The following is a 25,611-nucleotide window of genomic DNA, read 5'->3' as shown; positions in this document are numbered from 1 at the left end:
AGTCTGGGTTAACAATTTGGTTCACATTAAACTTGCCCCTTGACCCGATCAAATTTCTCCTAGAGACGTGTCTGAATAGTGGCATTTTTGCTTTGGGATAGTCTGATTGGAGATCATCTGACTTAACAACTGTCGGGAAAATGGTCCGGGTTTAGTGGGGGCCATGGTTGCACAATCGTCTGGACAATGGTCTGGAGGTGGTCAGAAAATCTTTGGAAGATGGTCTGATCAATGGCACTTTTGGTCTGGGGATAGTCTGATCAGAGGTCATCTGACGCGCACAATCGTCTGGGCCATGGTTGCACAATCGTCTGGACAATGGTCTGGAGGTGGTCAGAAAATCTTTGGAAGATGGTCTGATCAATGGCATTTTTGGTCTGGGGATAGTCTGATCAGAGGTCATCTGACGCGCACAATCGTCTGGACAATGGTCTGGAGGTGGTCAGAAAATCTTGGGAAGATGGTCTGGTCAATGGCATTTTTCGTCTGGGGATAGTCTGATCAGAGTTCATCTGACGCGCACAATCGTCTGGACAATGGTCTGGGTTTCGTCTGGTCCATGGTTGCACAATCGTCTGGCAATGGTCTGAATTGGGTCTGATCAGAGATCAGTTCCGGATGGGAATGGTATGATCAGAGACCATTTTGAGCGCACATTCAGCGCACACGGTGTTTTGAGCGCACATTAGTCTGATCAGAGGTCAACTTCGTCTGGGATGGTCTGATCAGAGGTTACTTTCGTCTGGCACGGTCTGATCAGAGGTCACTTCCGGATGGCACCTCAACCTGGGTAATGGGAAAGACGCTTAGCCATCTTCTAATTTTGCGATCGACTGGTGAATTCCAAAATTTCCACTTCAAGGGAAGAGACGACGGGAGGGGCAGATGTCTATATCCACAAAAGCATTTGTGTGTGAAGATTTTGGCTGTTCACAATCGCAAATTAGTATTAAAATCAGCAACCGTAACCAATATAAAATAAAAGGAAAGCTGCAAACGTTTTGCCTATCGTACAATAAAGCACATTAGATTCGTTCCATTTAATAATTGATTCACTTACACTGTTCTACTCACATTGTTTTCTCCGTTCTAGGCCTGAGTTTGTCTTCTGTGGTAGGATGCGAGACAACACGCTCGAGTACGCCAAGGAATTTTCGAAAATAGAACACAAATAAAAACTTGTTAGCTGCTTAATATAAGCATACGTACCACAAAAAATGGATATATTCTGCCCCCCCCCCCACAGCTTTGTGAGCATTTAACTTTTAAGCCCCCAGTCGCGCGTGCTATTTTTTTCACATAGTAACGCGTCCTATATAATAACACATTGTAATTGCGGGCATAAAAACGGGGAGGGGGGGGGGGGACGTTAAAATAAAGTCTCTTCAAATTTTTAACTTTCACCATTTCACTTAAATTATTGGAGTCCTTCGCATCTGCAAGTCAACATAAATGTAAAAATCACAACTAAAAAGTCACAACCCAGCTAATTAAAAAAAATCAGTTCATGTTCTGAATTTTTATCTTATTGTCGTACTTGGATTGCATATTGTTCAAGCTTTCTGTTTGATTGTGTTACTACATATTGTGTTACTATATAATTTTTTTTTAAAAAAATCTTGGGTCGGTTCAAAATCCGCCCAGTTGGTTATGAAATGTCGATTTCGATACGTGTATGAGCTGCAAACGACAAAGAGCTTCGCGGGCAATAATTTCAGCACCGATATACTACTTGATAAGAATTTTCTTCAAGGAGCCATTATTATCCCAGTTGTAACCTATTACTTAAGATTTAAAAACAATTTCAAACTTTCAGCTGTGTGATTTGGAACACAGCTCGACAGCTGTCACAATCAACGGGAACAGCTATCGTTAGCGAACAATATTCACAACGATATCGGTCAAGCGAGCCAACTTAAATAACAATCTGCATTATTTTCACAAAAAGCGCAATCAAATCGGGCCAATTGATTTCTGTGAGTTCAGATAACAATGATTGTCAAAACAATCAAATCACAGAACAAGGGTTCCACCGAGAACCTCAACTCATCGGCTCCGATCGGAAGCGGAAGAGTTACGACAAAATGGTACGATACCAAGTGGGGATGTGTGTCAATTGAAGTACTGCTTGTTGTGCTCCTTATTGTGCTGTTTTATTCATGCCACTTTATGGCTCTCAGATACTTGCCCAGTCCTGTCAATTATGTCAATGTTACCACACCATGTGGGGTATTCACTGGGATAGAAAAGGAAAACGTATATCAATTTAGAGGTAAGTTTATTTAAAACACTCACGTGCACATTTTAAAATGCTGAAAGTCTGCAGTGCCAGAAGTTAAAATGCCAGAAGTTGCTACTTAGCCAGAAGTTGACTTGAGTTGACTTTCGTCATTTTAAAACGTGCGCGTTTCGTGTTTTAAGCATGGTTAAGTGACTCTGCAGAAAAGACTTCGAAATTCTGACTTAATATCTCGAACCGTTTCGCGGTTCTCGATAAACGCCAGAAGTTCTCAGTGACTTCAAGCAGTGTCACTTAACCATTACTTAAAACACCCACGTGTACATCTCTGCAGTGCCAGAAGTTTGACTTTCATGAACTTTCGTCATTAAAAAGGTGCATGTTTTGTGTTTTAAGCATGGTTATCTTGCTCAGCAGAAGTTCGGTCTTAACATCTCGAACAGCTAAGCGGCTCTCGATTAATGCCAGAAGGTTTCAGTAACTTCAAGCAGAGTCACATAACATCTACTTGAAAATCAAAAAAATCTGAATCTTATTTTTTTTCAAAAATCGCTTTCGTCAAAATTCACTATAGAACAGATACGACAGATTACTGCAATCGTAAAGTCAAAAGGTCAGCCGGACTTTTTGTCAGAAAGAACTCTTTTTGAATGTTGAACATCTCACAAAACATGTGCGCTGATTTTAATTTTTAATACATCCTTCCAAGGGGCAGTTAGAAAACCACGTTGCGAACAAAGCCGTTTCAAGAAAATTCTTAAACGACGGAAAAAGAAAAATTTAGTTTTCTTCAAAAAATGCTCAGATAACTCAAAAAGAAATGGTCAATCTTTGGTCGTGCTACCAATTGCTTTTAATCAAAAGGGCAACAAACTTTAATGTCACAGATTTCAAGGTTCAGAACCTGAGGGGTACAATAGTACTCCTAGGCACAGAGTTTAGCAAAATTAAGAAAAAAGTTAGATGATTTTCATCAAATTATTATTCTGTACTTAGTTTTGAACAATCATGCTGCACTTTTTTTGTAGAATCAGAACTACACTAAACAGCGCTTCATTATTTTTTAAATCAACGGAAATCTTAGAAAAGTATAGACCGTGTCGTGTTACAGTTTAAGAGCCGGCTAAAAGAAGCGCACTGAAACTATCGAAAATCAGTTCTAACCACTAACCGCAATTGACGTTCAGAAATTCGAATTTTGTTTCAGGTATGCGATACGGTGTGGTGATACCAGATATGCCACACAATGACAGCTTCCAGCCCGTATGGGTTTGTATGCATATTCTAAAGAAAGCTACTGGAATACGAAATGGCACCCTTAAGCTTGTCCTATCAATTTCAGTTGGATATACTTCTGGATGTATATAACAATAACAACAAATTGTTTCCTGATGTCAATTGATTTTCAAAAATAAGAGAAAATCAAGCAAGAGCAACAGAGAGAGCACTATTAGCTCAGTTTGATCCGTTTTCAAGCTTCTCACCGTGGAAGAGAAAAAAAGGCATTTTTTGTCCAAATAATAAACGAGAAAAATTATATTCGAAAAAAACAATCAAAACCCAACAACTGTAAAGTAAAATAAAATTAAATAAAAACTACTCAAAGCAATATTAATAGCCCAGACAACACGAAAATTCATCCAACTGTATCAAAGAAACAAATCTAATTTCCAAAAAAAATAACTGCAACAAAATTATTGTAAAGGACCCGAACACAGCTTCCATATTTCATGCGAGAAAAAACCCAAAACCAAAACGACCAAATATCTTAACGTTCTAAGAGAAAGAATTAACAATATGTCACAAAATCTACTTGCAAATCGAAGTTAAAAGTTTCCTTGGCAAAATTTTAAAACATGCTCAACAATCAGTTTAGTAACCTTGATTGTTCTTAAAGTTTTCGCTTCCGCCACGCTCTCAAACCTCACGAAAACAGTCAAACCATATAGTCAAAATTTTAAGAGAAACACGATATTCATAAGCATAAAGTCTTCCGGGCAATTGCGAAAAGGATAGGGTCCTCCAAAAAATTCTGACACTTGACACCGCAAACTCTCAAGGAAACAGTAAAAGCGAGAAAAGTTAATCATAAAACTTAAATAGCGATGATTACTGAGGTGATAGAAAACTTTTACAGACAAAAATGCTGTTCCGCTTAAAAGAAAATCACTCATCGAGCTTGATGTTGACAAGAAGAGTCTCTTTTTTTCATCCCCTTAGTTCCCCAGCAATCCCCAGTTCACCCTTTACCCGCCAATTTCGAACCCCCTCTCGTCCAACCCTCCCATCCACCCCCAATGCTACCATTTAATCCCAAGCTATCAAATACCAAAACCAACCGCTCGCCAATCATTTGAGGGCAATTCGCCCAATGTTAGTCGGCTAAGCTTTAATATATGAAAAAAAAACGAAATAAAGGAAAAACAAACTATTTTGAAGTCAAATTAAACACTTCGAAATTAACAATTCATTCGAATTAAACTCTTAATTAGGAGCAATTTATTCACAAATTAAATTTTAAATGAGAATCTGCTGACGCTCAAACCTATTCACTAACTTCTTGGCACAAAATAATTGAAAAAACGGAAAGGAGTAATCTTGCCAAAAACAACGAACAGAAAGAATAATCTACAAAATTGGCGATAACAAAAACATTGCACTGCAGAAAACTACGAACTTTTTGAAAAAATTGACTGGAAGCTGACAGAATCTGAACTAAAACTAATTTATTACACTCCTAAGAGTATAACACAACATAGCAAAGCACAAACATCTTTAAATAAAAAAAATTAAATATGTTTTGAAACTAAGGTTTGATATTGACATTTCGGCAATTCTTTTAACAAAAACTGTATCTTTTAATTTTTTGCAATGGTTGAAGATCATCATGACAAACAAGAGCAAACTGATTTAAACCCAACAGACAATGCGTCCAAAAATTACCAAAGTAGTGTCTAGAACAAGATGGTCCAAAAAGTACATATTTTATCGACAGATTTCACCATTCTCTCAGAAGACAGACCATTTCAATTCCCCCAACAAGCCTAATCTGAAATGCGCTAGCGAAAATAAATTCATACCTCATCGATTTGATTAGAACCGGGCTTCGTTTCAACGCCGCTTCACCTTGTCTCAAGTCTGCCCAGCACACTAATCATTTCTAACATGCAAAAATAGTTCTCCAACTATTACATATAACAATCGCAGAATTACAAAAAAGTTATCACCATCATATCGCTGAATTAGGAAATAATTTCAGAATTTTATTAAGCATCCGCCTCCCATAAGGACAATAATTAAGCAGCATCAAATTGACTTATTGGTAGACAAAAAATAAATGCTCACGAACTTTGCTCTAAACTATTTTAACACCTATCAATAACGATTAGTATGGTTGGTAACATTCCAGGGCAACCCTGTTTGGTGCAATGCAAACGAAGTTCACACAAGCACTTCTTATGGCAAGCCGTGTCTACAGTTCGTATCTCGGGTGGACAAAGACGGGTTGGCCCAGGAGGTGACTCCAATGACATATGGATGTGAGGACTGCCTATTTGCTAACATATTTGTGCCCAAAGAGATTCTTCATGACAATTCAACTACTACAGGAGGTATAGTAATTTATTCATGCTTCAAAAATGCTTCTATCTTATAAATCATGCCCACGGAATTTAATTCAAATACAAATTAAGGCAATATGCGCTTTAATAACCTGATAAATTATTGTTACTCTTCAATTCTTTCCTCAAGTCGAAGAAAAAATCATTTGTGCGAGAACAAGAGCGTTTACAAATCAACAGAAATTGAGGTATGGGTTCAGTGACTCAGATGGAGTCTTGGAAAAAATCTGGAATCCTTGAGAACCACGAAGCGGTTCGAGATGCAAGCCAGAACCATGAGTCCGCAAATCTGACACTGTATGTAAGCACTGCAGAGATCTGGCATTTCAAAACGTGCACGTGCTTGTTTCAAGAGTTCTCTAATATATTCTCGACCTCACTTAGACCTCAAAACTTATAAAAGATCAAATTAATCGTGAAAATTTAAGAAGTTAGAACAGTGAACAAAGTTTTTTGATCTTGATAAATTAAATTCTAAGAACTTGGTGTTAAATGTATCATTGATATCATCAAATTTTCTGTTTAAATCAAAACCGCATCATTTCTGAGGTTTAAATAGAGATATTCCGGGTAGAAATTCATTTCTTGGGCTTGAAAAATTCGTATTCAAGAACATAGAGTCTAATGAGCTATAAGGAGAATTTAAATCCCTCCCGGCTTTACCTGTTTATTCCGTTTTTGAGGACAAAAAGTCAAAAGGGTCAAACGAAAAAACTATCAGACAAAAAGTTGATAGTACGAATTGCACAAAAAAGACCAACAGGACTAATATAATTGCTCCAAGCTTCGTTTGAAAGTAATTAAAGAAGTTAAAGGTATGCAGTCTTCAAAAATGAATTTTAGTTTTAATCTACATACACGGAAGTGACATGAGAACAGGGAGTGGAGACCAGGCAGACATAGCACCCTCAACTCAATTCATATCATACATGCAGCGCATAGTTATCACCTTCAATTACAGACTCTCAAATAGTCCAGATGTCCACATAGGAATACGAGACCAGATAGAGCTGCTCAAATGGGCGAATAAAATGGTGACATACTTCAGGGGTGACAAAAATAATGTCACACTTCTCATACACGACCAGTCAACTGAGATAGTTCACCAGCTTCGCAAACAAGCCTCATACTTGTTCAATAAGGTAGATTTATGAACTCCAAATTTTTGTTACCAGTTGCTATAATAAAGTTTATAGTAATTATTTGGCCCCCGTTGGTTTTCTTATATCTCGAAGACTGACTTTTTTTTTGATAAACGCGTATTTTATTTTTTTGCGTATTTTTTTTAAAGCTGAACCACAAAAACAGCCGCTCGATTGATTGTTTTTTCATCTGAACACTTGATTTTTCGTACTCAGAAGAAAACTCGAGGGCATTAAGTTAGTTCTAAGTTCTTTAATCTCAAAGTGTTCGGTTCACAGATACAGTTGAAGAGAGAGAGAGAGAGAGAGAGAGAGAGAGAGAGAGAGAGGGAGTAAATTTCTCTGTTTTAGTATATATACAAAAACAATTAATGAAAATAAAACAACTGTTTATGACTCGCGAAGGAGAAACAGAAAGGACAACGTACGGACCAATTCGGATCACCAAGCGTTGCCCTGTTAAAAACATAATATTCATCTTTGAGTTTGAAGGCCCCCAAAAAATTGCCAACGTTGTCGAAAAAAAATTGTTTTTAATACTGATCCTATGAGAAATGTGCAATTGTGACCTCAAAATTTTCTGTTTCAAATTTTTGTTGCGTCCTGGCATTATGGTCACGGGGCATTGCACTAAAGAAAGGGGTCCCACCCGCGGCTAGAGCTCAAAGATTTTTTTGACTAGTGATTCGTTAGATAAAATATATGAGTCCCGAATGCTATGCATTAAATCAGTAAAAATCAAAGCAGGGTTATCATAGCAACTCATCAACACTTCGTTATCCACTAATATATTGTATAACTCGCTACATCTGTGCAGTAATGAGAACCGACTAACTTTAGAATTGGCCTTGGGTACTTTCGGAAAAGATTTAGCTGATCTGCGTGTTGCATATGTGTGAGCATCTACTAACGAAAACCAGCTGTTTAGATCCTTATCACCATGCAAATTATAAACTGATCGGAAAACAAATTTTAAGAGTTCATAGATGTGAAGTTCATGTACTGTAAGAAATTTACCATCCCTTATGACATCTTCTAACGTATTTTTCGTTTTCCTAAAACATAACACATAGTATTTTCCGCTGTAGCATTCGAATTGGCTCCAGTGAGCTAAAACTCACTCCGCCATATATGAGTACACCATATTGAACAATATGCTTAACATTTGACGAGAAATAATCTAACAGAAATCAACGAGGCACGTAATGTCGTAGTTTTGATAAAATTCCACACTGCCTACTTAGTTTCTCCATCACCAAACTAATGTGAGCATTAAACGACAATTTGTTATCTAAGAAAACACCAAGGTACTTGTAACTAGCTGTGTTTTTTATTACTGAGCCGGATAGACTAAAATATCTCTTAAGTCCTTTGAGCTTTGAGCTGATTTAATACAGGTACAGTTGAAACAGATACAGTTGAAGAGGTATAATTTCATTATTTGAAGGTCATTTTGACCCCAAGTAGTTTGAGTGCAAGTTTTCTGTTGCTTAGAATATTTCTCATAATTCTATAATAATTCTTCGGACAATTCTATTCCCTCCGAGCTTAGAATTAGCATTTGTGAGCGGTCGTAACATTTACGCGCCCAGGCCTACGTGCTATTTTTTAGACATTAACGTGCTATTTCATCACAAATGAGTGGGAGCCAAAAACATCGGAGGAGGGGGGGGGGGCAGAATAGATCTTAATTCTTAGTGTTGCAAATATTTTAGCTGATACTTCTTAGCCCGATTGCAAGCTCGTTCACACCGACTATGAAAACTCACCCTACGACACACAACAACAACAAAACAGACAAACTTCAGAAACGAAATGGCGAAAGTAAAGCAACGTGCATCGATACAACATGTGCATCTAATTCGACAAATAATGCACACCAGGTATGCGAAAAAATGAAGTCAAATTAATAAACGTTTCCTTAAAGTATAAAACTGATAAACCCACTAATGCAACGCAACATTTTTGCTAAATTGCGAACGTGAAATCCATGTTAACATCCAAATAAAAGCACTGAACAGGAGTCGAATTCAAATTTAATTTATAGACCTAATTTTTTGTATACAAAATCTATTCTTTTAGAGGGGTGCTGTCAAATCTTTTGAAGATTTGATTTGCTCACTGGAACCCAGAAACAAACCTGTTGGATTCCCGAAGCTTCCTGCCTCAGCAAGAACTCAAGACAGGGAGATTCAAACAATGATAGGTATGATCTTATAGGCGGATCATATATCGATTGCGAAGTCACGCATTTTAATCTTAAAAAGGTGGTAGATGTGTTTTGAAACTTTTTAAAAACGAAAATAAAGAAACCCAAATTTTAGCAAATGACTGGGTATAATTGAAATCTCAAAAAACGCCAGCTTACAAAAAAGACGAGTTCCAACACGAGCCACAAGATTAAATACTCGACGCTCCAAACTATCAACACTTTTTGATACTTTCGGAATAAAACTCAATCGTTCTTTTGAGTTGTCTAAAAAGGTTTCCAGCAAGTAATAAAATCGGTCCCTTTTACGTTCTTTTGTCTGCCCATATCACTTCTCCGGTGAAATTCTCTCCTCATGAATTAGCCCGAAATGAAGGTTTTAGGAATTTTTACACAGAAGCTTTTAGGACCCAAATGATATTGAGAAAACTATATTTCATGTTCTGTGCTATTCAAATTGCCCCTGTTAAAAATACCAAATGCTCAAATGTTTGTTAACTGAATGAAAGATGAACTTTTAAAAGTCAGAAAATGATGAATTTCCGCTGTAATTATTCGCCTACAATTAACAGTACGAGAAACAAAAAACAGAAAACAAAAAACTTTAACAGCAAATGAGTTACATCAGGTTCTTCTTTTTGTCTTGTCAAAAGTTTCTTCTAGCGATTTTTATCTCAACGTGAGTTATTCTCAAAAGAAGCTTTCAGGAATTATTTCGATGTTAACTCAAGAAGAACTTAATGAAAGAAGAACTTTCAAAAGTCAGAAACTGATACATTTCTCCCCTAAAAATATTCGCTTGAAACGATTAAAAGTACAACTGAAAACAAAAAGCTTTAAAATAGGCGAGAAAATAGCCGCCGTTGACCCGCTTGACCCACATGAGGATTGGAACAGAAAAAAATTAAGAGATCGAAATTTACAGAATTCATCTAATTGTCAAAGTCCTTATTTGGCATCTGCATATTCGGTGAGCTTCTAAAATTACACTTTATTCAGCTTCTAAACTGAAGGCTATTACGCATAATACGAAAACCAGCCAGCAATCGCTCTAATTAATTCTGATAACCTATTGCATCATGACTTAATGAACGGGATTTATGTTTATCCCGTTTCTTTTGATCTGGCTCTTTTGTCTGTGAGTGAAGTAAGTCAGAAGGCAAGCGTGAAAATCGTGACTTATGTAAAACGAAAAACGAGATCGAAAGGTAAAGCGAATTAAATACAAAGGAGAGCGCCTAAAAATATCCGTTGAGAGGCTGATGGCTGCTATTACACAGTAATTGAGTTATATCAAGCTCTTCTCTTTTTGACTCGTCAAAAGATTTTTCTAGCGAGTTTTATCTCACCCTGAGTTTCAAAAGAAGCTTTCAAGAAATATTTCGATCCAAATTATAGTAGAAAAATTACATCAGAATTTGTGTGCAATATAAATTGTCCATGTTCAAATATAACATGCTTGTTTAATCCTTGCTAAATTTTCAATTGCTCTCAAACGAATTTTGTAGCAATTAAATTAGTCCTGTTGTTTTTTATACAATTTTTCGTACAACCATTTTTTCATCTGATCGAGTTTTTCGTCCGACCATTTGACTTTTTGTATTCAAACACGGGATAATCAGGTATAACCCGGAGAACATCAAGTTCTCTTAGAGCCTTACAGCTTACTAGTCTAAATATGCGATTCACAGAAACTGCTTAAGGGTAATAAATTAATGGAGTGAAGGGCGGTTCATAGAGTTTTACCCCCTCTAACTTATTCCACTCGTAACCCCACACATTCGACCTTTAAAATAATTCTGAAGAAATCAGAAAACGAAGTGGAATTTTTAACGTGATTTGAAATAAGATTACTCGTAAATTAACCCAATGAAACAAAATCTCATCTCTCTGCCTGCTTTGTTTTCATTTTGCATTTATATACAACTAAATAGAAATCTCATTGAAAAATAAGACAACCACCAAAAAGATATGAGAGCGAAGCAAAAAATATTGTTGATATACAGTCGTCATCTCCCAACTAGAATTGCCAAAATTCTTAAATAAAAAATATAAATAATAAAGACAAAAAGCCTGAAAAACAACAACTAGAAACATAGCTTTGAAACTAGAAACACATTAAGAAAAACAGTAGCAAAACACTATCTTTTGAAATGGAACACATGTCACTTGAAAGAAACTAGCTCATTGCATTCTTCTGAAAGTTACATTTCACAATTCAGAAATGTAATAATTTCCTCAAATCCACAATTCTTTTCGGCACCATTTGCACTGACTGCCGATCGTAGAAACCCTACCGAGGGAATGGAAAGCTGTTCAAGAACAAATTTTGCCCTGCTATTGCACCAAATAAAAAATCCATTACAACAAACAACAATTAGAACATAACCGACTAACTTCGGAGAGAAATGCTCTCAAACGAGAACGGTTGTCTTCGTCAGTACCTAGCTACGGTTGTGAGGCTTGCTATAGCTTAAATGAAGGGCTGTGAGGTGAGCGAAGCGGGGAGGGGTGCACTGGGGGTCGTAGTTGTGTGTGTGTGGGGAGGGGGGGGTCAACCACCCTTCACACCATAATCATAAGTCTCCAAAAGAGTTGCTGTGAATCGCATACTTTGAGACTAGTGAGCTTAAAGGCTCTAAGAGCACTTAATGCCCACTGGGCGCTAACTGTTTATCCCATTTTTGAGGACGAAAAGTAGGTCAAGTGAAAAATCCGATAAAAAAGCTCACCAGGACTAATATAATTGCTACAAACTTCGTTTGAGAGCAATTAAACACATTTTAAGAAACATTTTTATGGACCTAACTGTTTTCAGAAGATTTAAATACCCGAAGGTAAAACCAAGTGAAAAACATACCCGAAAAAGCAGCAAAATGGGTAAAGCGAAAAAAAGATCGACGAAGTAAAAAAAAAACATAGCAGGACAAGTCCTGACGTACAATTCAAAAAATTTTCATTGACTAAACAGAAAACTAGATCTAGAACGAACTATGAAAGGATTGGACAAAAACCATTTAGAAAAAAACGGTCCAAAAAATCGAAAAAAGTAAAAATCAAAGTGAAATTGCCGCATCTGAACAAAAAACCACTAGCGAGAAAGCGAATTTTTGTTCAAACACCTTTTTCTCACTCTACTTTAAAATTAGAGCAAAAAAAAATTCACGCCGCAAAACCACTCGCTTTTTCGCTCCACTTCCTGTTTCGTCGTGACCAAAATCACTACTCCAATTTGACTTCAAAAATCATGAAAATGTGTGAACAGATCTAAAAAAAGACAGCGCCCCAATACAATTCAAATTCTTTGAATTGTAATAGGAGCGCTATAATAGCCGGCTGAGAAGATGAGGGCGGCTATTAATAACACCCAAGCAGATATAAGAGTGAAATCCGACAAAAATCATCTAACTTATTCCATTTCTTCGAAATTTAAAAAAGGTTTGCTTTTAGTAACTAAAAAACACAAATTGAAAACTGATGGGAAATGATTTAAAGTCAGATAAAACTACCTCCTGCGAATTTAATGCTCAACAATACTCTGTAATGCCAAATTGCCCTTGTGAAACTTTTAAAATTGCGGAACTAATCGGTGTGTATTGGATTAAACAGTTATTGACAAAAAAGTTTAACAAATACTAAGTTGAGCACAGCATAGAACAAAAATGGTACAACTACTGAAAATAAACAGAATTATATCAGAAACCAGATGAAATTGAGCAAAACGGCTAAAATGCTTAAAAACCTGAAAAGCGATATTTCTGAGAGGCAGCGGATGCGGAACTATTGCTCGCATTAATTTCATGTACTCTAGTCAGTCTATAGATTTACAATAGCTCCAATCCACATACAACTGATTCCACATATTTCAAGTGGGATTTGAGCAAAAGAAGTTGGCATCCCAATCAGTCGAAAATGAAAAGGTTCATATCAAATTTTACGGTTTTGACGGAACTCGTAAAACCAAGTTCTAAGATATCAATATCATTCCATTACCCCAAACAAATACAGATTAGATGGGGGAAAAATGATCTGTCCCGCAATCAATCAGTTAAATCCCCCCCCCCCCCTCATAGTTGGTTCCGAGGTAGTTTATGATTTACAAAATTACTGCAAAGACATTTAATGTACAAAATTACTGAGACATTTAATGACAAATTTCTCATATGGAAGGAAATGCACATTCATTGGATCCAAGTAAACAAAGAATCCAGTTGTGTTTCAGTAATGCCCCGTCAATCTCTGGACTACTGCTTGGTCCAGGAGCTACGATTGGGCAGAATGGATTTATCCACGCTCAAAATGCTTCTAAACAACCTGCTCTGCAACCAATACGCTCTCAAAAACTGCTCCAGTGCTGTCAAGTCAGCTCTGGATTTGTACGTCACAAACTACACAGATTCATGTGCCTATGACAAAGTATGGGCTAACGTGGTTTCAGATTTAAAACATCTATGTCCAGTAATGGACATGTATTGCCCACTAAACGCAACTGACAAGCAATGTGAAGTTGATTATCTGACCATAGAATTTCCCCCGTCTACAGTTTACAAACCGGTTTCAAACAAAAACTATTACGCGGTCTATTCTTCAAAACGATGGGATCTGATTAACGTATTTGGATTGCATCAATTTTATATTCCAAAGCCAACCAAAGTAGGCCAGGAGTATGAACACTATCTTCAAACGAAGGTCAAGACATTTCTAAGCAGAACTGCAGGCCAACAGAGGCTTCATAAAGGCGAAACCAATCAAAAACTGGTGAAGAAGTGTAAATTCTGGCTATCTTTATTTATCTGAACAAAACTGCAGGAAAGCGACGCCTTAAAAAGACTCCTTTAACTGCCTATTTTTCTGACATTCTGAATTAAACTATTAAAGCCATGTTCAGATTTGCTGAACAAAGAAAGCCTCATATTTAACTCTCATATCTGTTTATATAAACGCATTAAAAAATGATAAAAAACTAAGTAAATCTACCTTGTGTCCATATCAATTAGACAAAACTCAAATTCAATATTATTTAGTTTTGCTTTTCAATGACTCCCGATTGGCCCTCGTCCTCTCCTGGAGGTCTTTATCTTCTGGGAAAAGGTGCGGATGGTCTTCTCTCTTCTCATAAGGATACTCCACCCTCAGTTTGTTAAATTGATGATCTTTCCACTTTCTTTCATAGTATCCGATGGGCTTATTGCTGCTGGCCACAATTCGCAAATGGTCCATTAATTTCCTATATAAATATCAGTCAGGTATTCAGATGCTCTCAAAGGCTTTACAAGTATTTCGCCAGATTAGTCTTTTTAACCAATGTTTTTTCTGACCAGATAAATTACTTGGATGTCATTTTCATAAAAGCTTTATTGCGTGGTGTAAATTGCACTTTCGGGATATCTCCGGTTTCATTGACCATTATTTTTAATAAATCGAAAATAAAGATGTAAGCAATTATTAATTGTTCTCAATCGAAGTCACCAGCAATTACATTAGTCCTGCAATGTTTTCATGACTCGAATAGGAGTATTGATATTCCACAAGTTTTACGACTCGAAGAGGAGCATTGGTATTCTTAAGATTTTTAGCTGAAGCAAGTTTGTTCAGAAATCGAACTTTGACACCTTTCTTTTCGAACGTTGACTTCTAATTTAGAACGTTGACTTATGTTTTAGAACATTGACTTCTGTTTCCGAACATCGAACTTGAACAGTAGCTTATTTTTCATTATATAGAAATTAGGAACTGCTGGTAATATTCAAGGCCAAAAGTTCATTTTGAGAACTTTCCTTTCCATAACAGTTTTTATTCCCGGTTAAAACCACAAAACCCCCACCAACGTACGTAACTCTCTGCCCTCACCTACTCTCGCCATCAACCCCACCCCACCTGCATATCCCCCACCCCCAGTCAACCGCCATCAGCAAGACCACTGCAGCCCCACCACTTACAAAAAATTGTGCCTGCGCTTTTGAAAAACCTCCAATTGTTTTTTAGGCAATTCTAATTTATCGTTTTCTCAAATTTCCTCTTCAGGTTGGGTTTTCTTGACATTATACTGCGAAACTCATCGAGTCGTTTCCAGTATTCTACCAATTATATTTTTTTAGCTAAAGCAAGTTTGTTCTTAACTTGAATTTACTTATTTCTTTTCAAACATTGACTTCGATTTTGAAACGTCGATTGCTCGTTTAGAAAGTCGACTTCTGGTTGCGAACATTAGACATTACCACTTGGATTCTAATAACATAGCAATTAGGAAATCTGGTTAAAATGCAAGGTCAAAATGTCACTTTGAGAAGTTTTCTTCCAATAACAGTCCCTCCCTATTCTAAACTGCAGACGACCCCCCAGATACCTATCCCTTATAATTCTACCCCCTCAAACCTATTTAGCCCACTCCTATAACCCCCTAATCCTATTTTATTAGGATATCATCTTCTCCGTTGTTTTTACCTTTTCTTTGATATTTCTTTCAAGTAGGGTTAGGCTAGTCCTTTCCGATATTCTACCGGCTATGTTTTCAATACGATTTTTCGCTTGACCGTTTCTTTGTCAGAATCTTTTAATTCTTCTTCAAAAACAAGATAAAAGCCCGGAGGGCAGCAAGTGACTGAGCAGAGCTCTCTTAGAGCCTTACGCTTTATTAGTCTCTCAACATGCCATTTATCTAAACTGTCTTGGGGAGATATGGTGACGGGCGGTTCTTTATCTGAAGCATCTGACCACCCACCTTAGTCATCGCCCGCCCCGTCCACCGTCATCCTCTAACTGGTGATTTGGATTCCCTTGTTATCGATGTGATAATTCTTAATTACATTTTGCCGCCTAAATGTTGTAAACTTGATTTCTTCGACACGTTTGAATCATAATCATCGAAAACAAGCTAAACAAAGGTGCACGTGGCGAAACAAAAGAAATGATTGAATAAAGAAATTGAAACAAGGATTCTATTTTGAAACAACAAAACCCAAGGAATTGAAGAAAAAAGACGACAACGGCATCTCCCCCGACCGGGACCAGACGGCCATTGTCATTTTGGCGCCCAATAAATCGGAGAATCATTGAGAACCTACAAAGGATTTGCACCTGGCCAAATGTCTAATAACATCTTCTGACTAAGACGCATTCAGTGATATCATGGTGATTGAGAGTTTACTGAGATCACTACAACTGGAAATGGACTGAGTAACAGGAAACACACTGAGAGCAGCAGACAACACACGCCGAGAAAAGCCGAGGATCAGGAAACAAGTGTCTGGTGTCTAAACAGATAAGAAACTCTTACAAACTTTACAATAAATTTAACAGTGTAGATTTAGTAGATTCTCGGGGCACCGGTAACGTTCCCCACCCAGCACATATCATAGAGTTATCATAAACGCAGCTAGTCACTGGTAAAAGAAAAAAGGAAAAGAGAAGCTTGGTAGCTTGGAAAAGAAGCTTCCATCATCATAAACTGGTTGATATATAATTCCGAAGGTCTTTTTTTGGAAAAAAAACGAGTTTCAGCGAAGCAATTGTTAAAATTATTAGCATTTCTTAGATTGTTATATTACAAATTTCGGGTCCGGCGACTTATGTTACAAAGTCTACATCATTCGAGCAGCCAGCACAACCCCAGCATTGCCCGCCACGAGCCAGCACGACCCAGCAGTGCCCCCCACGAGCCAGCACGACCCAGCAGTCCCTGCCACGAGCCAACACGACACCAGTAGTGCCCGCCACGAGCCAGCACGACCCAGCAGTGCCCGCCACGAGCCAGCACGACCCCAGTAGTGCATGCCACGAGCCAGCACGACCCAGCAGTGCCCCCCACGAGCGAGCACGACCCAGCAGTGCCCGCCACGAGCCAGCACGACCCAGCAGTGCCCGCCACGAGCCAGCACGACCCAGCAGTGCCCGCCACGAGCCAGCACGAACCAGCAGTGCCCGCCACGAGCCAGCACGACCCAGCAGTGCCCACCACGAGCCAGCACGACCCAGCAGTGCCCGCCACGAGCCAGCACGACCCAGCAGTGCCCCCCACGAGCCAGCACGACCCAGCAGTGCCCGACACGAGCGAGCACGACCCAGCAGTGCCCGCCACGAGCCAGCACGACCCAGCAGTGCCCCCCACGAGCCAGCACGACCCCAGTAGTGCACGTCACAAGCCAGCACGACCCAGCAGTGCCCGCCACGAGCCAGCACGACCCCAGTAGTGCCCGCCACGAGCCAATACGACCCAGCAGTGCCCGCCACGAGCCAGCACGACCCCAGTAGTGCACGCCACGAGCCAGCACAACCCAGCAGTGCCCGCCACGAGCCAGCACGACCCAGCAGTGCCCGCCACGAGCCAGCACGACCCAGCAGTGCCCGCCACGAGCCAGCACGACCCAGCAGTGCCCGACACGAGCGAGCACGACCCAGCAGTGCCCGCCACGAGCCAGCACGACCCAGCAGTGCCCGCCACGAGCCAGCACGACCCAGCAGTGCCCCCCACGAGCCAGCACGACCCCAGTAGTGCACGTCACAAGCCAGCACGACCCAGCAGTGCCCGCCACGAGCCAGCACAACCCCAGCAGTGCCCGCCACGAGCCAGCACGACCCAGTAGTGCCCACCACGTGTCAGCACGACCCCAGTAGTGCCCGCCACGAGCCAGCAGGACCCAGCAGTGCCCGCTACGAACCAGCACGACCCCAGCAGTGCCCGCCACGAGCCAGCACGACCCAGCAGTGCCCGCCACGAGCCAGCACGACCCAGCAGTGCCCGCCACGAGCCAGCACGACCCAGCAGTGCCCGCCACGAGCCAGCACGACCCAGCAATGCCCGCCACGAGCCAGCACGACCCAGCAGTGCCCCCCACGAGCCAGCAAGACCCAGCAGTCCCCGCCACGAGCCAACACGACACCAGTAGTGCCCACCACGAGCCAGCAGGACCCAGCAGTGCCCGCCACGAGCCAGCACGACCCCAGAAGTGCACGCCACGAGCCAGCACAACCCAGCAGTGCCCGCCACGAGCCAGCACGACCCAGCAGTGCCCGCCACGAACCAGCACGACCCAGCAGTGCCCGCCACGAGCCAGCACGACCCAGCAGTGCCCGACACGAGCAAGCACGACCCAGCAGTGCCCGCCACGAGCCAGCACGACCCCAGTAGTGCACGTCACAAGCCAGCACGACCCAGCAGTGGCCGCCACGAGCCAGCACGACCCCAGTAGTGCCCGCCACGAGCCAGCACGACCCAGCAGTGCCCGCCACGAGCCAGCACGACCCCAGTAGTGCACGCCACGAGCCAGCACAACCCAGCAGTGAATATTAACACCAACAGCTATCAAGCGTTCTCAAACACCAACCCTATAAGGACAAATCAAGTCGAATCCAGCAATGAAATGCCGGTTCCCCCTTCAACAACCAATCGACCGTATTTCATTGGGAGCGAAGAAACAGGCAACATGAATCCAACAAACACTTCTCCACTAAGTAAGAACAGCTACCAGAAAACAGATCGGCCTTTCATTGCACAAGCTAACGGATCAACAGCTGCCACGGAAGTTTTTAGCGTGCCAGTTGAAACAAAAAAAAGCTTCGATACGAACCGCAGCAAATATGTTGCCCCTGTAGCCATGCCAGATCAACAAAATGTTCTCGGTCGTCGTCACTTTTATAACGAGACTGACGCAGGAAGAAATCCTGAAAACCTCGTTGAACAACAAGGTAACTACGCTACAACCCAACCAGCCCTCAATGGTTACTACGCGTATCCAGGCGAATATCAGAACTACCAGAACCACAATCAACACCAGCCCTTCTTCCGAAATAACCACCGCTCGGTCAAGCTCCCAGACATTCGCGTAAATAAGTTTGACGGAGATCCACGGAAATGGAATGAGTGGTCTAGCATGTTTTCATCAGTAATCCACAATAATCGCGACATCTCGGACATTGAAAGAATGAGCTACCTGCAGTCCCTAGTCATTGGCTCAGCAAAAGAGGCCGTATCTGGATATTTGTGCAACCCAGGTTTTTATCACGAAGCGTTGTCGGAACTGGAACGCCGCTTTGGAAACCCGCAGCACGTCGTATCAGCCTTAACCAAAGAACTAGAGCTATGGCAACGACCACAAGCAAGCGATCACGCGACGTTGATCAGCTATGCGTCCTTTCTACGTAAACTGGTTCAAACATTCAACGCCCATGGATTCTATGCCGATTTGAAGTCAACGTACTTAGTTCGGATAGCACGGGATAAATTACCATGGTCTTTGAAAATGAAGTGGAGTGAACACCTTGTGGATATCAATAGTACCTTCCCAGGAATAGAAGACCTCTCAAATTGGATGGATAGACAAGCTAGAGCTTGTGAACAGCTACAGGAGTCAGTATCACTTCAAAATCAACCGAATGATAACGGAAAACAAACAAATTTTAATCGGCGAGACAAAAATAACCACCACAATGGAAATAGCAACCATCAATCCAAGTTCTTTAATCAAAACATAAACAAAAACAAAAGATATGGCAACAGAAACTCGAACACAAACGGTAGTTTCAGAAACGGAAGCGAGCCAGTCAACAATTATAGTCACAATAACGTGCGACGAGACAATATTGGAGGAACATCACAGTTTATGAACAACAGCGGAAGTACTACCTCGAACAACAACCGAATTTCCGAAAGAAATTCTTCCAACACTCAGCAAACTAAGAGCAAGAAATGCCCAGTAGATCAAGGCGACCACTAACTTGGAAAATGTTCTAAATTTTTGCAGATGTCACCATCTGAGCGAAACTCGGAAGTGAAGAAAAATCTGCTCTGCTACAACTGTCTAAGTCCCAATCACAATGCAAAAAATTGCCCATCAAAAGTATTATGTAGACATTGCTCACACAAGCATCATTCAATGCTACACGATAAAAACTATAGCCCTAATCAGAAAACAAACATCACACAACACGAATTGCCCCTTTGTGAATCGTTCGAAGATATAAATAGCGGAACAAAACCGCCAAGTTAAACACCTGTCTTCCCGAGGAGAATCCGAAATCAATTGCCAATGATACCCATCAAACTGTTTGGACGCAACGAGCACTTCGAGTGCTACGCGCTATTAGACAGCTGCAGCACAATCTCATATGCTTTCGATCCGATGATCACCAAATTGAATGCACCACAAACAAGCTCGGAAACGACTCTGAACGTCTCAACTGCTTTTGGCGACTCTTCTATGGAAGCAAAGCTAGTACAGCTTGACATCGGGCTTTTCCGGAGCCAACGACCATTGTTCCGTCTAAACTACGTTTACTCAATAAAAAATTGGCACTTCGACGACGCGCCCGTGACACAGTTAAATGAGGTATGCAGCAAGTACCCACACCTACAACACATCAACTTTCCGCAATTGGAAAACAACAAAATCCAAGTCCTGCTTGGAATTGATGCAACACAGTACATACTCGAGCGAGAGTTCTTGCAGGGTCCTAAAAACACCCCGTTTGCCATTCGCAATTTACTTGGATGGACCATAACAGGCCCCATTAAATTTGACAAAGACAAACCCGAAAGAACAAACTTTCTGTCAGATAGTTTTGAGGCTTTCGATAGGGAAATGACTTTTTCAACAGAAGATGATGAAGACCCTTTAACCGAATCCGTGACCAGTTTCTGGAAAATTGACACATCTGGAACGGAAAATGAAGACGAAATTTCCCTCTCCAAGAACAACCAAAGGGCAGTAGAAATACTTAACAACACAGTGAGACATACAGGAGAAAGATATGAAATCGGTCTCCTCTGGAGAGAAAAAGTTACCCTTGAGAACAATTACCCCGTAGCAAAAGCTCAAGTCCAAAGCCTTGACAAAAAACTCAAAGACAAAGCCTTGAAAGATATGTATCAGAAAACACTCGACACTGACCTTGAAAAAGGATATGTCAAACCAGTAACTTTCAGTGACACTACACCCGATCGTGTCTGGTACCTACCACACCATCCTGTTACCAATCCCAATAAACCAGGAAAGGTGCGCCGTGTCTCAAACGCTGCATCAACATTCAAAGGAAGTTCACTGAATAGCAATCTTCTCACAGGACCCGACTTACTAAACAATCTTGTCGGGCTCTTACTTCGATTTAGAGAAAAACCTGTTGCTATCACGGCTGATATTGAAGCCATGTTTATGCAGGTCGGCATTATAGAAACAGATCAACCCTCCATGAGATTTCTGTGGCCAACTGAGCGAAGTATAAAACAGTTCCAGTACACCCGCATAATCTTCGGCGCTCGATGCTCGCCAACAACAGCAATCTTTGTTCTTCAAAAAACTGCTAACGATTTCTCGCCAAACCAGGCCGTTAAAGATTTAGTCTACAACAGTTTTTATATGGACGATTTTGTACACTCGTTCGAGACAGTTCAAAAGGCTAAAGATGACACAGCTCTGCTTAAGAAAACGCTTTCGAAAGGCGGGTTCAATTTGACAAAATTTGTCTCAAACGAAAGATCCGCTATACAAGATTTTGACGACAGCGACGAAAACGACAAAAATTGTCATCGAGTGCTTGGAGTTCACTGGAATAAGTCGGCTGACAGATTATTCCACAAGAAACCATCAAAGTTTGACAACAACGGTAACAGCTACTCAATTAGGAAACTTCTGTCGCTAATCGCCTGTCTTTTTGATCCGTTAGGCATTATAGCCCCGCTAGTAATTACACTCAAGATTATTCTACAGGATGTATGGAAAGAAGGATTAGCGTGGTATGACCCTTTGCCGCTCGAAAAACGGATTCTGATCCAAAAATGGATTGATAAATATCAATCTGCACCACCTATTGAATTTCCTCTCTGCAAAAATCCCAAATCAACAACAAATGAACTACATGAACTCCATATATTCAGCGACGCCTCGCAACTAGCTTATGGAGCTGTAGCTTATATCAGAACTTCTTCAGAAAATGACGTTTCATGCTCGTTTCTCATAAGCAAAGCCAAGGTTGCTCCGATCAAGCAGCTCAGTATTCCTAAAATGGAGCTCCAGGCCGCAGTTCTTGGAACCCGCTTAGCTAGGTTCGTTAAAACCCACCAAAATATTTTGTTCAAGGAAACCGTCTTTTGGTGTGACAGCACAGCAGTCCTAGCGTGGATTAAGAGCACCGACAAGCTTAAAGTTTACGTTTCCAACAGGGTGCGCGAAATTCAAGACAACTCATCATCTGATAGCTGGTATCACATCAGTGGTAAGAATAACCCAGCCGATCACATATCTCGTGGTATTGATCCAGATGAGCTGCCAAAACTTTGGCTAACTCCACCCTCGTTTTTGTTCGAACCAAAAGACAGCTGGAACAAGATACTCAGCGCGGAGAAAACAAACGTCACAACAATACAACAACCAGTAAAAGCAATCATTGACGTCGAGAGATTCTCGAAGTGGACCAAGCTACTCAAAGCAACCGCACAAGTCTTTCGCTTCCTGGACATAATTAAAACCAAGCAAAAAAGAGCTCTCAACTGTACGGATATTGAAAAATCGAGAAATCACCTGTTCAAAGCGTCACAACAGACCTCCTTCGGTACTTCAATCTGCTTACTGAACCAGAGGAAATCTCTTCCAACGAAAGACAAACTTCTACAGCTTTCCCCGTTTCTCCAAGACAACATTTTGCGTGTTGGTGGCAGAACCAAAAGGAGTACATTGTGTTACAACACGAAACACCCAATTATTCTAAACGCAAAAGAGTTCATTACCCGACTCTCTCTAATCAAATGCCACGAAATCTGTATGCATTTTGGAACTGAATATGTGAAGAACTATGTGCAACAAAACTTTTGTGTTTGGTCTTCGAGACGCCCTCCGCAGTATCACCTACATGTGCTTTGATTGCAGACGATTCAAAGGCCAAGGACTTCAACCACCTATGGCGGATCTACCCGACATCAGATTTCCACAAGACCAGTCTCCTGTAGTTTTTACAAACGTTGGAATCGACTATATTGGCCCTTTACTGTTATTCAGCGGAACAAAGAAGAAAAAGCCTATATCTGCCTCTTCAATTGTCTAGTCACACGAGCTGTGCACTTGGAAGTGACAGAAGACTTAACGACAACCACTTGCATGACGGCCATCCGAAGATTTATCGCCAGACGCGGACAACCTCGACTCTTCCTCAGTGACAATGGTAGCAACTTTCTTGGAGCCAGAAAACAGATACGAAGACAACCCCTCAAACTTGACCATGATTTCATTAGACAGAAACTAATGAACGAGTCCGTCGAATGGCGTCTAAACCCTCCTTCTGCTCCTCATTTCGGTGGGGTGTGGGAGAGGCTCGTACAAATTGTAAAACGAGCTCTTCTCTTGAATCTCGGATCTGCGAAGTTGACATGGGACGTCTTCTCCACCATTGTTATCGAAACAGAGAGTCTTGTCAATGCGAGACCTTTAACACACGTTAGAAGTGACATCGAGGACGAGGACCCGTTGACACCCAACCACTTTCTGATCGGTAGAGCGTTTCCCAATGTCCCAGCGTGTGTCTTCAAAGAGACTCCCACAATCCAGACGAAGACGTGGACCCAAATGCGACAACGACTCAAAGCAATCTGGAAGAGACTTCTAAAAGAGTACATTCGAACCCTGAACACAAGGAAGAAGTGGTTAAAGCCTGATGCCAAGTTGGAAGTGAATGACGTTGTTTGGGTTTTGGAAGAATGGACCCCAAGAGGAATTTGGCCCCTGGGACGCGTGACAAGGACACTCACCGGCCCCGACAAAACAGCTAGGTCATGTGAAGTAAAAACTGCTTTAGGCTTCTTAACCCGACCAGCTGTTAAACTTGCACATGTTTTCCCAAAAGCACCCCCGGCAGGTTAGGTAGGCCCCGAGAATGTTATCGATGTGATAATTCTTAATTACATTTTGCCGCCTAACTGTTGTAAACTTGATTTCTTCGACACGTTTGAATCATAATCATCGAAAACAAGCTAAACAAAGGTGCACGTGGCGAAACAAAAGAAATGATTGAATAAAGAAATTGAAACAAGGAATCTATTTTGAAACAACAAAACCCAAGGAATTGAAGAAGAAAGACGACAACGGCATCTCCCCCGACCGGGACCAGACGGCCATTGTCATCCCTCACTTTGCTCCCCCCAAGCGTCCCGTTAATTCGAGCAACTCTAGGCCGCAGCTGGCTCCTTCCGAAGCCAACAGCTCTCCGGTTGTTTGAAAAAGCAATTCGTCCGACGTTACTTGGTTATGTTTGTATAATGTGTCTAAGGCATTCATTTTGCTTGAACCTGATTATTTCTAGAATATTTGATTGTTTCTAGAACATTCAGAATAGACTTGATTATTTCAAGAATATTTGTGTAGTCAAGCATTTTGTTCGCACACTCACATTGAGTTAAAGAAGGTCATGATTAAACAAATTAGCCGAGTATAATTTCATGGTTGTTTTTACCAACGCCGTCAACTTCATGTCTGGACTATGATGCGAGATCATCATCCATTTAGGGTTGACACGGTTACCGCTAAAACATCTGTCTCAAAAGGACTGTTTAGACGGCGCGAACGAACTCACAGACTCAAGGACCTTGATCTAGAACTAAACATGAGTTCATGTCTTCATAATGATACTATTATTACGTTAAATCAAGCATTATAATAAAGCATTGTTTTCACCAGAACTGAGACACTTACCAAACATAAACCGACTGACGTCGGATGAACTGCTCTCGAACGACAGGCGGGTGTAGCTGATAAAGTCTTAATGGGCGCAAAAACTCCAACCTCATTGGTGTTCGAACCCGCGACCTATATAGGATAACCGTCTGGTATCTTAACCACTAAGCTACAACTCTTTAACCCTCAACCACTCGCGATCGCTTTTATATTAGCAACAAACAATGAGTGCAATTGGGATTCAAAAATGAAGAACGTTAAGCATACCAAGTCACTTGAGAAGTCAAAGTATGTTCTAGAACAAAAGCGCAAAAACAGTCAAACAAAAGTGAAAATTTTGCATAAAAAGGCATTAATTTACACAAAAAGAATTTTTCACACAAAGACGTTTAAGATAATTGTCTCGAAATTCGTTTAAGCGCAATTAAACACCGAATAGAATGCTACTGCTTTGCAATTGCTCTACTTACTGGTTTGAACTCTCGACCTCTTGCAACTTGAGTGGATCCATCTTGGCTTTGAGCTCTGCAATCTGCTGCTCACTTGGCTGCATCCATTTGAACAGCTGGTAGCTTAGCCACCCCGTTCCGGCCACAGCTGCCAGAGCCACGCTCCACTGTTTGCGCCTGATTCTGCGCATGTTTTTCAACTGCGTTCCAGTGTCCATCTTTGAAATGCGTTGATGAAATGCTTGCTCAAGTGAAAACGATGATTACATTCCCTCTAGAATACCATTTCGACTAAGGCA

General features: G+C 40.9%; 2 protein-coding genes across 2 annotated transcripts; one reads left to right on the top strand and one right to left on the bottom strand.

The window, feature by feature from the left end:
- Positions 1–752: 752 nt before the first annotated feature.
- LOC142339060 (uncharacterized) lies at positions 753–14,237 on the top strand. Its single transcript, XM_075388720.1, has 8 exons — positions 753–1,113; positions 1,444–2,272; positions 3,447–3,508; positions 5,649–5,850; positions 6,703–7,001; positions 8,717–8,884; positions 9,084–9,207; positions 13,433–14,237. The coding sequence occupies exons 2-8, from the start codon at positions 1,993–1,995 to the stop codon at positions 14,005–14,007; spliced, it is 1,710 nt and encodes a 569-aa protein (XP_075244835.1). The 5' UTR covers positions 753–1,113; positions 1,444–1,992; the 3' UTR covers positions 14,008–14,237.
- On the bottom strand, positions 14,164–25,611 carry LOC142339061 (uncharacterized). Its single transcript, XM_075388721.1, has 2 exons — positions 25,334–25,611; positions 14,164–14,437 (listed from the first exon to the last, which is right to left on the bottom strand). The coding sequence occupies exons 1-2, from the start codon at positions 25,528–25,530 to the stop codon at positions 14,227–14,229; spliced, it is 408 nt and encodes a 135-aa protein (XP_075244836.1). The 5' UTR covers positions 25,531–25,611; the 3' UTR covers positions 14,164–14,226.

This window comes from Convolutriloba macropyga, chromosome 5, assembly GCF_964194025.1.
Source record: "Convolutriloba macropyga chromosome 5, txConMacr16.3, whole genome shotgun sequence".
Lineage (NCBI taxonomy): Eukaryota > Metazoa > Xenacoelomorpha > Acoela > Convolutidae > Convolutriloba > Convolutriloba macropyga.
This window is presented reverse-complemented; position numbering and strand designations above follow the sequence as displayed.

Excerpts from the sequence above, each read along its gene's own strand:
- LOC142339060 (XM_075388720.1), top strand. The coding sequence starts at position 1,993 with ATGATTGTCAAAACAATCAAATCACAGAACAAGGGTTCCACCGAGAAC. Across the intron at positions 3,509-5,648 it reads ACAGCTTCCAGCCCGTATGG|GGCAACCCTGTTTGGTGCAA; the intron begins GTTTGTATGCAT and ends GTAACATTCCAG. Across the intron at positions 5,851-6,702 it reads CAATTCAACTACTACAGGAG|TTTTAATCTACATACACGGA; the intron begins GTATAGTAATTT and ends AATGAATTTTAG.
- LOC142339061 (XM_075388721.1), bottom strand. The coding sequence starts at position 25,530 with ATGGACACTGGAACGCAGTTGAAAAACATGCGCAGAATCAGGCGCAAA. Across the intron at positions 14,438-25,333 it reads GAGGTCGAGAGTTCAAACCA|GAAATTAATGGACCATTTGC; the intron begins GTAAGTAGAGCA and ends ATATTTATATAG.